The 17,974-nt window shown below is 39.2% G+C and overlaps 1 protein-coding gene across 1 annotated transcript; it reads right to left on the reverse strand.

Moving 5' to 3' along the window:
• Nucleotides 1–147: 147 nt before the first annotated feature.
• Nucleotides 148–17,781, reverse strand: smad5 (SMAD family member 5). Its single transcript, XM_088343300.1, has 7 exons — nt 17,622–17,781; nt 11,530–12,307; nt 8,209–8,508; nt 5,864–5,971; nt 4,861–5,082; nt 4,526–4,782; nt 148–1,044 (listed from the first exon to the last, which is right to left on the reverse strand). The coding sequence occupies exons 2-7, from the start codon at nt 11,930–11,932 to the stop codon at nt 901–903; spliced, it is 1,434 nt and encodes a 477-aa protein (XP_088199426.1). The 5' UTR covers nt 11,933–12,307; nt 17,622–17,781; the 3' UTR covers nt 148–900.
• Nucleotides 17,782–17,974: the final 193 nt, after the last annotated feature.

Here is a 17,974-nt window from a genome sequence, read left to right on the forward strand (position 1 = left end):
TCCCACTATCCTTTTACAACCCCTCTCCACTCATCATAGAGATTAAAAACACAAAGTTTTAATTTTGTAAGTTTTGCAAAGTGAAAACATGCTAGGGCAGGATTGGCCGCATACTGGGGTTGTTCTGTAAACAAAGACAAAACATGGTAACCAAATAACCTGTTTATTTAATGAAGCTAATAAAGTCATTTGTGAACATTAAGTCCTGTAACCCACGGCAACATTATTTCATATCTGCCTCCACATTATTCGAGTGCGCAATATTGAGAGTGAGTGTGGACAATGCAGTCAGTCCTAAAATACTTAGTGTCACAATTGATTTAATAAGCCTACTTCTGCTGCAACACAAGGCACATTAACAATGGCGTTAGCTTGTGGCATGAAGAATTCTTTCAGCGATCCATTTCCCACATTAAAAACTTTCAGATTAGAAAAGCAGCTCAGTGTTCATGCTACAATTAGTCACAAAAAGATCGTAGATTGCAATATCAGAGTCTTGAATTGTCTATTTCTTCACACCGAGACGTTAAAAAAAAGTTCCATCGCATTCTGAATTGTACAATTGCGCCACAACTCAGACGTACACATACAAGAAAAATAAAATTGGAGAAACCAATAAATGCAAAATACATTGAAGAATGCATCAATTGATGCAGATGGTAGTCCGTGCCATTGCCGCTGTTTTCAGATTTTTTTTGTATATCTCCAGCAAATATTTCGACAATTGATTGTGGCTGCTGCTGACATTTCAGTCCAACGCCCCTTCCAAAACAAGTGTAAACAGTTCAGCCGTTAAGACCTCCTTAAATTAAAATCGCAGGTGAGGGGGAGGGAAAAAAGGGGGACAATGATAAAAGTGTTAGGAGTGGGGGAGGACAGTCTAATCCAAATTCTGTACTCTTAGGACACAGAGGATATTGGGTTTAGGGGGGAACCCATTTGAGTCAGGACCTTGTCCAGCCACTGCAAGGGGCCGTGCAGGTGCACCTCGATCCAACAGGGTGTGCTGGTGACATCCTGCCGGTGGTACTCTGCTCCCCAGCCCTAGATGGAACAAAGTAAGATGATGATGATGATGTCATTTGTATTTCAACGGGGACAATTCTTAATTTGCTAAATCAAAAATCGACAACACCAGAAGATGTTTAAGATGTTCTTAGAGCCCCAAAAGAATGATGAAACAATTATTTTTGAAATTCTGAGTGTCAAAAAGATATCACTTCTAACTACAGTAAATTCTGGACTTCAAACTGCTACTTTTTGCTCAATTTTAAACACTGAGGCTTTGAATAGCTTTCTGCTTTTCTCTCCAGAGGCAACCACTTGGTAACACTAGCTCTTTTCAATGACACTTGCCTTACACATTTCTGTACATTTTGGAGAAGAGACAAAACTCCTTGATACATGTTTTTTTGAAAGACCCTTAGAAAGTGAGTTGTGAGAACAGCTAAAAGGGCAAAATAAATATTAAAAACAAACACGCAAAAAAAAGGTAAGAATTGAGCTGTAAAAATGTGTGAACATTTATTTAAAGTTACGGTAACTCAGTGTAATTATTATGAAATAATCGTCAGTCACTCTCCCCCCTACTCCGGCACTACGCATACACCCCCTTTACGGCGACTCCCTTATAATAAACTCACATTTTATTTTAATGATGTAATCTAATTTCTTTCCGTACTGTATTTTTATGTTAAATCACTGCTTGAATGTGTTTTAAGTTATCAGGAAGGTGTTTTATAGCAATTTTTGGTTAACTTAGTTACTTTTGGGAGATCAGGAACAGCCCAAATATTTTTAATTATTTAATTTTGAGGAGATTCGCTTGTTACGTGAGCAATTCGAGCTATGGCCATGATCATGGATTGGATTAAGATAGTATGAAGAGATACCACTCTACTACATAACAGAATTAGACGTGAGGTTTGACAGTATTATTTCAAGATATTTCAAATCGACTCCTGAATTCATACATCTAAATTAAACAGCAGTGGCGGTTAGCTGAACATGATAGATTTCTTTTTTCATATCACCGGCGTCAAAGTCAGGTCACTCAAGTTTTCTTTAATCCTTGAACGATAAGCGAATGCAATTAGGACCGTTACCACAGTAACCACCAATGACAACACAAAAAGACACATCTGTGTTGCAATCTGGCACTATTCTCCACAGTATGGTTGCCCTGGCGCTGTCATATAGAAATATAGGGCTCGCATATTTCGTAACCTAGCCTTCATTCACGTTTTGCTAAATTCCCAACACTGCTGGGGCCAGGTATGAGCTGGTCTTAAAATATAAGAAATGGACGTGAATTACTTTATTCTTATGGCCGTTTAAGCATACATCTTAAAATCTCGCGTGGCTTGTAAAAAGTCAAAATTGAACTTCTTAAGTTTAGCATGTTGCTTTCAATCAGGTGCACTCTGTAGTCCAGAGTTTACAGTACTTGTTGACATCATGGCTGACAACTCAAGTCTTTGGTATTTTCCGAAAATAAAAAGTGTGTCAGAAAGCATTTTGACTTGTCCATGTGGACAAGCTGTAAAAGTACAGTGAAGAATAAAGGTGTCGATTTCTTAAGTGCCGCCTTCCTCAGACTTTGCAGGCACCCTCTAGGTACACTGCCATGAATAACGTGATTTACCGTCTGTGTACAACAACACTCTACGGTAGCATAGCAGAATCAAAGCCTGGTGGTTCCTAGGGTATTTCACAACATAATAACCAATTTTCTTTCATCTACTAGTGATGGAGTCCACAGCTTTTAAATTTGATCCCTCTTTTAAAACACATTGATAATTTACAGTGCAAAAGTAATATATATATATATATATTATATATATATATATATATATGGTGGGTGTGTCAATCCCTTAACCACTACGGCCATAGGGCACCATTTCCTGTGGTGTGTCTTGGGGCAAGTGCAGCCTGTAACGCCTCCAGGCCATGAACTATTTCCACCCGGTCTTGAACAGGGACCTTTCGCATGTAAGGTTAATGTGCTGATGAAATTTTATATATATATATATATATATATATATATATATATATATATACATATAAAAACTTTCGCAATGCACTATGTACATTGTTCATTTTCTTGTGCTTGATAATTTTAAATGTACCAACAAATGATAGCTATCACGATGTAAGATATGATTGTATGGTAGAGAAAAGTGTCCAGTTATTTTGGAGACATGTCTCATAAACCTTTGGATTACACCTGTCCCCCCTTTTTAGGTGATTTGTTCATTTTGTGGTGAGACGCTTGTTGCAACATAATTGAAAAGAAAAAATAAACTTGCAAAAAAGAAAGACAGAAATAAAGAAAAGAAAAGGTGGAATTAACACTTGACCTTATATAACAGTTCAAATATTTGCAAATGAGCACATCCTTCCTTTAGGCGAATTACTATAAATTAAAACGTTTTATATATAAGGTTCACAGGTAATGAAGGTATTATTTATACCTGATCCAAGTTTAATGCAGACACACATCAATATTATGAAAGTTAAAATTTGCAACCAATGAATTACTGTTTGACCAATGAATTATTGTTTGAAACCAATTTAAGTAAATTGAAGGACTGGGTTCAAACAAATAACTCGATTAACCAATCAACTTCTTTAGATAATTAATTTTGGATTCATAGAAACAAAAATAGTTTGGATTTTCCCCTCAAGAGATTTCTAAGAAAAAAATAATTTTCAAAGGCCTATTTTTTTTGTATTTTTGCCACTTCCCTGAAAAATTATTTTCAGATGATTTTTACAGAATTGCACTAGAGATCACGCGGAATTTTTACGTAATGATTTATCCACAATGATAAAACTGGAATGTACAAAAATAAAATGTACATTTGACTCGTCACTCCCTACCATTATTTTGGGTGGGATTTTACAGGTTCCTCATGTCCTTGATTTAACAAAATAATGTATGACTAAAATATATTATTCAATAGTTGAATAAATCTAAATAGAATTATTTGAATTGGGGAAAAAAGTAAAAGAATGAAATTGATCTGGTAATATTTCAACCGTGCGCTACAAATGCTACAAAATTAATTGAGGCACATTCTCAATGGCATACATAAACAGACTTGACAATAGTGCATTGATGTACATCTTTTAGAATTACTGTTTTCCCGCTACCGTAATATTCATCTTTGGTACAGTAAATAAAAAGTGTGTGATGATATAACATCTAATGCGCGTTACACACGAGTGAATATACTATTCCTGCCCGCGTGGACTACACTGATTTAAATCCAAACGCACCACCCCAGACGCCTGATTCACTCAAAAAAGCCCCCCACCCCACCTCAAAACATTTTCTGCTTGGATTTATACAATTCACGTAGGTCACCATATTTGACTTCAATACAGTGCATTTCCCTTTAAGGTGAGAGATTGTCATGCCTGAATCTAATATTTAGAGTGATACCAGAGATAATATTTTAACATTTCCATACCATGTGTTAAAAATATATATATATATGGGTTGATTGTGTGACAGCCGTACCTTTACGAAGCTCATCCGAATGGTGCACATTTTGGTGAGCTCGTATACGGCCTCGAAGCCGTGATTGACCGATTGGGCCAAGAGCTGAGCAAACTCCTGGTTGTTGAAGATCTTCAGGCTGCAGCCGCTTGGGATCTTGCAGACGGTGGTGGGATGGAAGCCGTGATGATAGTTGCAGTTGCGACTCTGGACGAAAATGCTGGTGTCGCTGAGGCACTCTGCGTACACCTCGCCTCCTACGTAGTACAAGTGAACACCTGGCGGAAGAGGCGACCGCTGTTAGCATTGGAGCAAATGTTTCGGACCGGCGATGCGTCGGGCGCAGTCGGTCGGACCTTTGCCGATGTGTCGCCGGGTGTTCTCAATAGTGGAGTTTCGATTGACGTTGGATAAAAGTCCGAGGCAGAAGCGGTTCTTGTTATTTGACGGATCGGTGAAGCCGTCGACAAGCACGCTGGTTGAGGAAGCGTGATAGGCCTCACCCACGCGGTTGTTGAGTTCATAGTAGACAATGGAACACCAGTGGCTTGGCTCTTCGTACTCAACGGGTTGCACATCTAAAACAAACAAAATGTGACTTGAGTTTCAAGCAAGAACCACTGATTTAAAAAACAAAAACAAACTAATAATAAATCTGTTTTGATTGAACAACTATCTCATTCAATGCCAGATGGGTTTTTAAGTAGGAAGAGCCGGTGAAAACATTTTTTTTCCAGTTTCGCTAATCTTTTAGGGTCTACAAAAACTGTTGTTCTGTTGCTATATAGGGGATGAGAACATATCAAAAGAAAACATGAAGCCTCATCTTTCATTAGGAAAAGTGTTTCTAGCCGTTACCATTGTTTAGTAAACAGCAGTTTAGCATTGCTTAGTCTCTTGAAAATACTCGTTTTCAAGAAAACTTCTGAAAAACGTCTTTTTGTGCAAAGATGGATTCCAAGCACAACTTTTACGTCAGGGCTTTTTTTTTTAAATTTACGACACATAAAATATCTAAACAATACTTTGCACAAACACACGGGCACTTAGCTTGCAAAAAAACATTTTATTGGAGGAATATTGAACTCACTATGCATAAACCCTCAGTCACCATAGCTATTTATTATTCCTCTAAATACAGATTCATAATTGTTAAATGGCCACTAACCATCAGGTTTTTCTAGTATTGGCTACTGTCAAAAATATGGAGACCATTAAAAAGGCTGATGTTGACACTTATAAAGCAATCACCTGCTCCCTGGTGTATTATTTATTGACCATTTGAAAGCTATTTGGAATCCATAAGAGTGTTGGGTTAATGGCATAACAACAATAAGCCCAATATTGTGATGTGCTCACCTCCTCGGACTACATTCTGTGGGCCGAGGCTGCTGCTGGTTTCCATGGACTGGCTCTCCTGGCCCATTTGCTCATCGGGAGGCATGTATGCTGGAGGTGGGGTGTCCGCTGAGAGCAGAGAGAGAGGGCAAAAGGAGCGGTTAGTGTGGATGAGCCAGTTGCTACCGGTAAATGTTTGCTGTTACGCATACAATCACCACACTATCAATCCCGCGGAAAAGTGTCAGATTTCACAAGTCCCAGGACTGCCGAGCAGCCACATGCCAACTATTCCCGACAGAAATGCAATATGAGCTGTTCCGAGACTGTACCATACACTTTGAGCTGTACTGAGAAAATGTGGAAGGCTGCCAATATCAAACACCTTTATAAAAAAAAAAACCAAAACCGCTTTGATTTAAAAATTAAACTTTGGTAACATTATATTTAGGAAATTAATGTGTATAACGCTAGATTGGTACAGTATGTATAGTACGCCTTTATTCTCATACAATAAATACATTGTGATTAGGCGGCTGGGTAAAATGTGACATTGACGAGCGTAACGTTCTTCTCAAGTTGAACATTTTTGTCTCTTTGTAACCAGAAAGAGTTAAACGCTGAGCGTTCTGTGCAGAAAACCAGCCCAGTGCCTTGTCATACTGCCAGCGTTTTTAACAGAGCTTAAAACGTGACATTGCCATTGCAAGTAATTTGAAAATTTTGCTGAGAGCAGGAACACTTTGGTGGGCGCCGGCCCCGACTGTAGCTCATGAGTTACACGTTACTACAACTGCCTGTAAACTATCCAAAAACAGGCATCTTGTCAAAGCAGCAATGACAAAGGGTATTGATATCGAATACCACCTACATTGGATATTACCGAATCTTACTGCAATATGTATTTTGTGTAGCACTATTTAGTTACTCTATATAACACACTACAGTGGGCATTTGCACGTCACACTGGGTATTTGTATATTGTATTCTTTTGGCTTTATTATTGTACTGTTCTCAGCTCAGGGATGCTGCTGGAAATGTGAATTTCCCTTCGGGGATGAATAAAGTATCTATCTATCTATCTACTGTAATCTACAAATTCACCAATTAGAGTATTAAATTTAAAACCTGCACCGGTGATTTGTTTTACTGCCGATACGATAGCTTAAATTTGTACAGCATCAGCATCAGAACAACACGAGTTAATTTTCGTCTACTTGGATGAAGAGCAGATTTTGCTTGTGTTAAAACTCCTGTAATTTACCATTCTTTGTAGGGATGACGTGTTTGCTGTCATTGCCTTTCATAATTAGTGTATTTATGATTCAATAGTTAACAAGCGTCACATTCATCATAGATCTAGCTCAGGTGTCGGGAACCTATGGCTCGCGAGCCATATATGGCTCTTTCTATGAGTATCTGTGGCTCAGAGACAAATTTGATTGCATGGAAAATTTCTCCATCTTGTTCAAAATTTGAAACGTCTATCCAATTCAGGTCCACGTAAGGCCAAACCAAAGCTAGTTAGCATGAGATTTCTTCGCAGTATATATAGGGCACGTTTTCACTACAATTTACAGTCAAGGTGTCACACAAAAAAAGGGGGAAAAAAAACTCGTTTTGGCTGTACAACGCTAAAGAATCCTTTATATAAAAGTTCACTATATAATCTGTGTTCAGTGTTCAGATACCTTATGATGAATCCACAGAACTGTAAATACGCCAAAACACCGGAAGAGAACTTAGTCATTTAATTGGGTGAATGGGAGGGATGGGTGGAGCTATGCAAAATGTGCAAGCACTCCCTCCCATCTCTCGCCCTACGCCGTCTGCGCCAAAAGTGAGTTCATCAGGCTCCCTATTTGCAGAATGTTGTGACGTTTTTACACAATAACTGCTTGCATCTGGTTTTGAAACCAATATGTATGAAAAAAAAGGGTAAAAAGGAGTTTAACCGATCTTGAGTAATTGCAAGAAAGAGACAAGTTTAAAGTGGTATGTTTGTTGATTTAGGGACAGGGGCTCTGGCATTATTCTCTTTTCATAATTTTTATCAAATCATCAAAAATAAATGTGCTGAAGACTATGCTTTTGTCTGGGGCGCGGGTTTAGCAATTTGGTAAATTTGTCTCATAATATATGGTGTGGCTCTTTCCCAAAATAAAATTAATATTTTTTGCTTTTATGGCTCTTTGAGTCAAAAATGTTCCCGACCCCTGATCTAGCTTCTTGATTTTGCTGTAAAAATTCACCAGATTGCTGCGTTTGGATGTACAATGTACAACATATTCTTCCCCGCCTAACTGTCTCACAAGATTCTGTGGAAAACACTGGAATCATTGACGTATTGCATAGCAAAAAATTACCTGGGAGCTGGAATGGACTGGAGGGCCCTGAGCTGGCAGGAGAGTTGGGATAAGTACCACTGCTGGCTGGAGAAGGTGGATACGGGGAGTTTGGCGAGATGGGGAAAGAGCCTCCTCCTCCTCCTCCCCCGCCGCCTCCACCAGTGCCACTGCCGCCGTTGTGCGGCGGTTGGAAGGACTCTGGAAAGGTGGCGTTGAGCGGCATATGCGGTTCATTGTGGGTCAGATTGCGGAATTGTACAAGCAAGCTGTGTTGAGGGTTAAACTCGCTGTGGCGTGGTACCAGGACAGGGGGGAGCACTGAGTGACAGATCAAAATTGGAAAGAAAAATAAATATGTATTGTGACAGACAAAAAGGCATCATTTGTAGTCATTGGGGTGATACACAAAGTCTGCTTTTAAACCTCTGCAAGTAGTCTTTATTGTCAGTATCCAGGCTAAATGCTTCAAAACTTTAGAAGTTTTGGTATGCATAGCTGATGTTGACGCTGCCATTTCTGTATTTTTATTTTATTTATTTTGCACATGAGCAACTCACAGCAAAAAATATTTTCATGTAGAGATACCTCTCTATGTTGGAAACACATGTCATGCACTAATAGACAATGAAGTGTCGACCATTTCTATTTTTGACAATGTCAACTAATCATCGCAGCCAGAGTGCTCATTACACAATTAACACTTTAACATGAGTATATAAAGAATACTCTAAGCGAGCTTTATGCCGTAGCTTTCCGCAACTAATAAGTTGAACAGTCTTTTATGTAACAACCGACAAAAATAAAAAAATCCGAGGATAATGTAGCTCTTTATATGAAGAGCAATTCCACTAAACAGAAGAATGTCAGTTTTGTTTTTGCAGGACGAGTTTTATTTTCTTTCATGCTTTGCAACATAACGTGATTTCCCTGATTGTGTAAAGAATGCAATTATGTAATCTAATATTCTTTACGGTTTAGCGTGAACAGTAACAGGGCTTCTCTTCTCATCCAAACAAGTGACGTCCTAATTGCTAGCTTTTTATGTGTAGAGTTTTAAGACTGAAAACGAGTATTAATCCACATCATTTTATGAGCAGATGTTGAGGCTATATAGACGGACATTATAAATGCCACCCCTATAGAAATGCCCATAAAATAAGAGAGGCCTGCAATACAGTATCAACCCAACTGGGGTTGCCTATGATCTAGTCAAGTCACATTTCTTTGTTATAGCCCTTAATCACAAAATGTCTCAAAGGACAGGTTGAAATTACCTCACCCCCTGATTTTAAAACCAACCTGCAGCAAGGAAAAACTCAAAAACCTCAGCACGAGGAAAACAAAAAAAAACCTTGAGAAGGGGCCTCACAAGTGGTAATCCCGCTTCCAGGATGACGAGGGTGCAATAGATTTAGCATTGGGTAACAAGCAATACACAAAACATCAATAAAACAAAAAAACAAAAAACATGGGTAATATTTGAGAATTGTCCAAAACAACAACTTTCTCCGTTTTGTGCTTGCAATGTGAATGAAAAAAACAGAAAATGCTTTTTTCTGTCGTGTTACAAAACCTCATTGACAACAAATTACAATATTGCGAATAATCGCACAATTCTTCAAGTACCTTTAGATTAGAAATGATTCAAATCTTTTGATTTTAAACTCCAACAGTACTTTTCCAGTTATATGTCTTGCATGAGAGGACATATTTGCTTTGAATTAAAGCATATTGCTTACGCCGAAACCCAACTTACGAGGTAATGTTGAATATTCCAGTTTTCTAAAATTCGTTACTATTCTCCAGCCAGGTGTTTGGGAGCTTCATTCAAAGAAATTTGACTAAACATAAGTGTGCATATACTATAATAGCGTTTTAACAAACATGTGATGGGGGATTTTAAGTCAAGTCAAATTTATTTATATAACCCTTAATCACAAAAATGTCTCAAAAGACTGCACAGGATTACACTGACACAATTACCTGATCTTAAACCAACATGACGTCCTAATTGCTAGCTTTTTATGTGTACAGTTTTAAGAGTGAAAACGAGTATTAATGCACATCATCTTAAGTCACTTTTTTGGTGGTAAAGGGTTTCAGCCAAAGGGGAAATGCTTCCACCTTATTTCAGGGACATACTAGGACAGACTAGTGACTAAAATTATGACAACTTTTTTGCACATCATTAATTTGAAATAGTGTTTTATAATACAGCGATTTAACTGTCTATTTTTTATTTTGTCTGATTCATTAACAAGCTTAGAGACAGTTTCTTCCCCAAGGACACCCTATACAAGTGTGCTAAACTGAAAATATATGTATGTCTTGCGACTTATTTAGGATGCTTTTGTTGTTGCTAAATGTTATTGCACTGCTTTTCATTGCACTATTCTTATGAGGCACTCGTATTTCATTGTACCACGATTAAAACTGAGGCCGGTCAAGAACTACATTGTAAATATTTATGCCTATTTATCCAAACAGTCCTTTATCCTCTGTCCACTCCACGCTTCGGCCCGGTATTGCAGTACCTCCGGGAACGGTGCATTCGCGATGATCGCAACAAGGCTTTAGGTCTAGGACCTTAGCTTAGCCTTTTGGCTGAGAGTAAGTGTCCCGGCTCCTAGGCTTTGTAGCATATAATGAACTGACCGATAACGGATAATGAATAACGAAGATAGATCAATAACCCTTAAAAACCCTAAAACCCCTTTATTACATGTTTACCCTGGAGTGTCTTGTCCAATCTCATTACAGTACACGCAATGTTTCACCATGCTGATAAACGCCAATAAAGACAATTCAATTAAATTCTATGAAAAAATATTAAATTGAGTTTGTTGCATTGGCTCATGCCTATTTTTGTGATTCACATTCCACCAATTTCATATAGAATTTTTATTAACACTTAACCATTATACAAAAAGCTAGCAAAATAAACCCCACATTAGAGAAAAAAGGGTGAAAATACATTTCTGAGGCTAATAAAAAGGTGCACAGTTGAATGTTGGTCTTAGACTCCATGCAGGGATGCTGATGAATTATCTAAGGATAATACGCTCTGCACTTAGTGTGAGGCGTTCATACATTTCCAAAGAGGTTTTCTCAAGCCGCACCCTTGGAGGCTCAGAGGCAGATCATCTAATAAGAGCTCGTCATATTGATTTTCTGTGCAACGGAGGGAGCGGCTGAGCGGGCTGCATCACTACATGCCTTCCCAGCGTGCCGAGGGGAAATGTGAATGTTGACAATTTGTCATGCGACGCGCATGGATGGTGGACACAATAGCACATACAGTACGTGAATCTTTGAATCAGGACATGAAAATATGCTTACCGGGACTCTCCACACGCTTGTAGTGATACGGGTTGATGCACACTTCTTTCTGTTTGGAGCCAAACGGATACTCGCACACCTCCAGTGGCTTGAGCTCGTGATGGGACTGCAGGTCTGGCCAGCGCCACACCCGACAGTAGATGACGTGTGGCAGACCTTTGCGGTGGGAAACCTGCAGGCGTCCGTCCAGCGATCTGGGAATGGTCACACACTTGCTGGGCTGTCCTGGGCAACTCAAGGCTTTCTCAAGGTCCTCCATTGCGCCTTTTTTCTTCTTCAGCTTCTTAACAAGAGCATCCACTGCTTTTTCAGCCCATTTCTCCTCTTCATCTCCTTGCTTCCAACCCAGCAAACGCTTGACTGCTGGACTCGTGAAGGAAAAGAGGCTAGACATGGAAGTCATTTTGGAAATAAAGTCCTAGGAGGAATCACAAGGTTCTCAAGGTCCTCGGTGATGACTTCCACTACGTGTTTGCGAGTGTGCGTTCAACTTATTTGACGGGCGAGCAGGCGCGCGAGCTTGGTCTGGACGAGCACAGGAAAGAGGGGAGGGAGAAGAGTCGGCGGGCAGGACGCAGCTGCCGCTGCTCAGGAAGGGCCCTGCAGCAAGCTGTCCGGAGTCGGGTCACAGCCGCCGATGAAGGGAGGGAAGGGGTGTGGTCAGGCGCAGAGAAGAGCGCCGCTGCTGTCCAACAGACAGGCTGAAACTGCTCTTGGCGTTAACAGTCAACATCCAGCTTCCTTTTCATTTGCCATGCGCTTTTAATTCATTACATGTCTGGAAAACACCAGAGACATTCACATTATGGGATGGGTCCTTAAAAGAAAATGACCATTTTATGCAGCAGGCTTAGTCAGATGTTAATGATGGGTAATTTATGACAAAGTAAGCAAAAGATTGTATGGTCCAAGTTTTTAAAATTAAAGATAACAAATGAAACATTGTCCAACACAATGGTACCTCCTTATAAGAGCACCGCTAAATACAAGAATTTCATTAGTTTTTGTTGTTGTTGTTTTTTTTACAAAAATCTAAAAACCCTCTTCACTAGCAGTCACATAGGCCACCACTAGAGACCATTCACCGCTAGTGACTGCTTGCCCTAAACTGCACTGAAAATCCTTCTGTTACAGCAACTTTAATTTTAAGTGCACAGTATGTGCTTACAAATCAAACAGTCTCTCAAAGTCATACCCGTCAACCTCCGCGATTGTTCCCCTTGTTCGTAATCTTCCATATTAAGCTGAAATAAACCTGACAAACCCAATGCGGAACCAATTCCCAGCAAGACAGACTATGAAGTATACGACAATTTTAGCCATCAATGATGGCCTAGTCTGCTACCAGTGACCGAGACAATCTGGATTAGAGCAGTTCCCCCCCCATGTAATTGCCATATGGCGTACACAATGTGAAAAGTTTGACAAATGTATAAAATACAAGGAACACGAATAAGTTGAAAAGTACGCAAGCGCAGTCGCTCTTCCTTGCAATCCCCCATCCTTCGCAGCACGCACACACATTCGTTACAGCGTTCATCATGAACTTGCATCCTTTTCATACTTTACAATATTGTTGTTTTATTAATGCATTTTTTATGTTACATTACTATTTAAATGTGTTTATAGCCATTTACAGTTCAGTTGTAAGATTTAGGTGGAAAAGAGCACACCGTTTTTTTATTTATATCAGATAAATTTGTTCACAACACGACCAATTCAAGCTACAAGCATAATACAGGAACAAATTAAGTTCCTAAAATGGTACCACTGTACTAGTTTCCGAGAGACGTTGCATCAATGCTTTTTTGACTAGGAATCAACTGATCACGAACTAGTATTCAGTCCAATATATTGACAAAAAGAATAGGATCTGTATTAACTGACACTTAGTATAAACATAAATCAACGCAAAAGTTTGTTGCATTGATAAAACAGTTAGCGTGCAGTTGTAAACAGCCTCTAATTGAAATAGCATCAAAAATAGATAATCCAGAAAGTTATGACTTTGTTCATCTATTCATTCCGGAGACGTGTAGTTACGAGAAAAACTATTAAATGCTCAGGCACACAATGGCAGAATTTACAATTATGTTGTTTGAAATCCATATACAACAGAATACTGCATGTTAGATGAGGCAATCGTTACGTTTTAATACAGGATACGAATTGGTCCTTACAAATTTTGTAGGTTACCGTTAGTGAGATGTCGAAATGCACTTGATCACCTGCAATATTATATCTATTAGCACACATTAACAATTAATTGAAAGATTTTAAAAGGCCATCTGTTATGTCGTACCTATAGTGTGCTTGTTTAAAATATAATTATGTATAATTATAATTAGGTGCTTATTAAACATCCTTAACCAAAAGTAACTTTTAGAGCAGTCACCTTTAGAAAAATCCCAAAAGTTTTTTATGATTCTTTATGGGATAATTAGTAATCAAATGACAATAATTTGGAAGGCGGCCATAACACAAATCGAATAGTATGGCACCCTCCCACGTGCAAGGTGTCGATATGTGATGCAGTCCAAGCAAACAATCAAATTTGTGTAGCCTTCAGCAGCTGTCTGGGGGCTTATGAAAGCCATCCTGCGAGAAAAGGATGTGACCACCAAAAGCTGTTTCCTGTCTCAATCCCTCCCTTGCAGCACACAGCTGTCCAGCACTTATTTCCACAGTTCATTGTTCTAAATTCACACACATGCAAAAAAATGTTGGAAAAGCTCCAACAGGGGCATGTAGGCACACATGACATTATTGGTCCATAAAGTCGATTTTTTGTTGTTGTCTTGACAAACGCCAAACAGTTGGAACGTTTAGTCAGTCTTACTACTAACGTCAAGCCCTTTGGTGATTCATACCTGATTCATTCATTGCAGGTGAGCTATGACGTTAAACATTTCAACACCGGTACATTATGAATGTTGCAACATCCTGTATAAGTATCATCAATTTTGCAAAGGTTAAGGCACAGGTACAGGCAGTGATTTATATCGAGATGATTAAACTTAGATTAAACTCCCCTTTTCTGAAAACTGATAAACACAAAGAACCATGAGTGTGAGTTGTTATCTTCTCAGAGAAGAACTCTAATCTACAATTTACATTCCCTTTCTCTGATAGGGAATGGAAGACCTGCAGTAAGCTATTCTTTTTTTCAGTAAGAAAGTCAAGTGGAAAATTATTGTCTTGGTCTGTGCAGCTTTATTTCAATGAAATGCAGGTTCTCAAATGAGGTTGTGTGAAAGCACTTAAGCGGGTGGACGGTTGGGCCACACCATTAACCGTAAACTTAATCGTATCGCGATGTGACACGTTGCGATTGTGTAATCATGAGACTATTTTTATTAGGAGGTACCTTGTTTGTTTAATTCGACTTTAAAAGAAAGAAAAACACGCTGCATTTTTTCTAAGGATTTATAGTTCTATATTTGTGAGTGATGGCAGTGCTTGGCCAACCAGAATGAGTAAATTTTTAACAACACTATCCAATAAAAGCAAGGCAGGGTTTGCAAGCAGTGTGTGCCCGACGGTGATTGACTGACAGCATAAACCAACCTAACAGCGGGCATTGTGCACAATTACCCAACAAAACAAAGGGCGATGCGACAGCTAGTAGCCTTTGAGGCTCTAAATCGGAACCTGAGGAAAGTCAGAAGAGTGCAAAGAACTGGTTATTACCAGCCTGTGCTCTGTAGATTTTCTGTTTATCGCGTCCGGAAAACGACTGGGGCATTGTCTAAAGAGAAAGCCTAGCGTCCGTAGCACTTGGCCAGAACTAATAACTCTCTTAACACACCCGTGTGGAAGCTGTATTTCACCAACGCCAGATCCATTACCTATGAAACGGATGACGCGGAGCTACAAGTCGTAGGAAACTGCTACTATCAAGACTCTGGTATTTTAATCATCGCAGAGACCTGGCTAAAGATGTGAATACCTGATGCTAGCGTGTAGCTAGCCAGCTGCTTTCTAAATCGCTTCCTTATTCTGGAAGGAGAAGCCCTCCAAATTTTGCCATACTTTTGTATAATGAAAATTAAAAAAAAAATTCAACTGCAATGTTCTTTTTATTCATTAATCTATTGTGGTTGTTTTGTTACAGTCGTATCCACTCAGTTGGTAATGACCTCATCCCGAGGAAAGTTTGCATGCCACTATGATTAAGGTCTCACAAACCCGAAAACTAGAAGGAAAATGCATTTCTTTTGGGGGAAAAAAATATATTCGCAATTAGTTTTTATTTTTCAAAATCATGCATGTACATACATCTTTAAGAATAGTATTACTTCACTGCTTATTTATACAGAATTAGACGCACCCCTACTTACGACCATTCGACTTATGTAAAATGATAGATACGATAATTTTTTTGGGATGTACAAAAATATCCGGACATTGCTTGCCGCAAGTTAGATTTTGTAGAGTGTGCACTTTTTTCCGAGTAGATGACAGTACTGTAGTGCTCCTTTCCGCCGCGTAGCGCTGTGAGAGGTCAACCAGCATCCACCCCGAAGAAGAAATCTGGTTCTACTTCCTTGGTTGTGTGTAATCACAACGTGTACTGTATCGCTAGTGCGTGAAGAACTTTGACAGTATTATTGTTTAATATCTCCATTCAATATGGAAATGAAATGAAAATGATCAGCATTTATCTAGCGCTTTTCAAGTCAATGACTTCCCAAAGCGCTTTACAGTGCGCTTCACATTTCCCAATAGCAGCCTTGTATTGCAGCCATGTAAGACGCTAACCTGCTTATTGGGGGTATTGGGGATTCAGTGTCTTACCCAGGACACTTCGACATGTAACACGGACAAGCCGGGATTCGGACTGGGATCCCTCATCAAGCGCTCTACCTTCTGAGCTACTGCCGCCCCAAATATGGTTGGTATAAAGTGTAAAGAAAAGGTGAGCTGTGTCTTTTGAAACGAAAGTGGAATAAAAAACCTTGATGCGGTTGAGAAAATGGTCGGAACGCTTTCTTCAGCCACTTTATACGAGGGAGGAGGACCTCTTGAAGCCCATCTTCCAAAAGTAAGTTAAACTTAACTTTCTTTATAGAGCATATTATTTTATGAAATGTTTCTTTTTAGTACAAAACAATATAGGTTACCTATACAAACCTTAGACAGACTTATATAAACCCTAAACATACAAAATATAGCACTGAAGCAACTTACGAATCAATTCCACTTACGAACGATCGTCCGGAACCTAATTCGTTCGTAGGTCGGGCATCGTCTGTATCAGCATGGCTTAGCATTTCTTTACATTAAAATATTGACAATGGATTAAGTGCAGAAAATAAAAAATCACCCAGCCCAATAAAATTAGAATGACTACAATGAAAAAAAAAAGGCTGAGCAACTTTGCATTACAAGATGCTGCTAAAAATGAACTCAATATGTGTGTGAGGTGTAACAATAGATAAACCATCTTTGCACGAGTCAAACAATTTGAAACAGAGTGAGGAAATGAACAAATGTGAAATTTTAGACACACTTTATTGGTGAATTCGCTCGATGCTTTCATATTTACAAGTTTGGACAGGGACAATATGGAAGAACAATTTGGTGAGTAGTGGTGCGCACCCCCACCCAGAGGAAAAGCGAATGGATTCAGAGAAATGCAGATCGCCTCGCGCAAATCCCGAACAGCTGGGATCAAATCTTCCCCCGATAAAAAGTTAACGCAACGTGAAGAAAAACAAACAAAATTAACTCAACAACACTCGTCGAGATTTGAGTTTATACAGAAGACGCCAATGATCACTTAGTGCAAAGAGCCTACCCACGGAGTTACCTTTGCTAATATTACAAAACTTACCATGAAACGACCAATAACATGGACTTTTTTGCGTTTAAACCAGAATTCGTGTATAGGGGAAAACCTTAAAAGACCCCCGAAGCGAGTTTAACATATTCCGTCAACTTTGAGATCTTGAGCAGCGAAGTGAAGTTATGCTAACTGTTAGCCTAGCCAGCCGTAGCAGCGAAAGTGGTTGAACGCGTATCGCACAACTCAATTAAACTCAACTTCAACGTATTCTTGTCCGCAAGCCCCGAGTTTGTGAGTGACATACCTCAAAAGAAGTGCGTTTTGTCGAGTTTGTGGAAATATCCCATTTGGGAAATTCGACTTGAAGAATTTTCAGTGGATTGCGGCGCTTCCCCCCCGTCAGTCTTCCATGCCTTCCACTTTCTGGAGACAAGTTGCACGAAGGAGAGAAGAGGCGGGGTACGTATCCCTACGCCGTGCGGGAGAACTAGTACCCTCATTGACTCAACTCAACTTTAAATTAATTTATTTTTCATTCGTTATTTTTCGTATTCATTTTCGATTTTTAAACTCAATGTACTGCATAAAAACGTTCAACGTAAAATAATAAAATCCCTGCATTTTCACCACCCAACAACCCGGAATGACAAAATACAC

The sequence above is a fragment of the Urocampus carinirostris genome, chromosome 9 (genome assembly GCF_059441175.1).
Source record: "Urocampus carinirostris isolate Australia breed hairy pipefish chromosome 9, RoL_Ucar_1.0, whole genome shotgun sequence".
In the NCBI taxonomy this organism is placed as follows: Eukaryota; Metazoa; Chordata; class Actinopteri; order Syngnathiformes; family Syngnathidae; genus Urocampus; species Urocampus carinirostris.

What these genes read in the sequence shown, in the direction of transcription:
- smad5 (XM_088343300.1), bottom strand. Translation starts at nt 11,932, where the DNA reads ATGACTTCCATGTCTAGCCTCTTTTCCTTCACGAGTCCAGCAGTCAAG. An exon ending in ACAGAATGTAGTCCGAGGAG is followed by an intron (nt 5,083 to 5,863) that starts GTGAGCACATCA and finishes TGTTTGTTTTAG; the next exon opens with ATGTGCAACCCGTTGAGTAC. An exon ending in TTCGGATGAGCTTCGTAAAG is followed by an intron (nt 1,045 to 4,525) that starts GTACGGCTGTCA and finishes TGTTCCATCTAG; the next exon opens with GGCTGGGGAGCAGAGTACCA.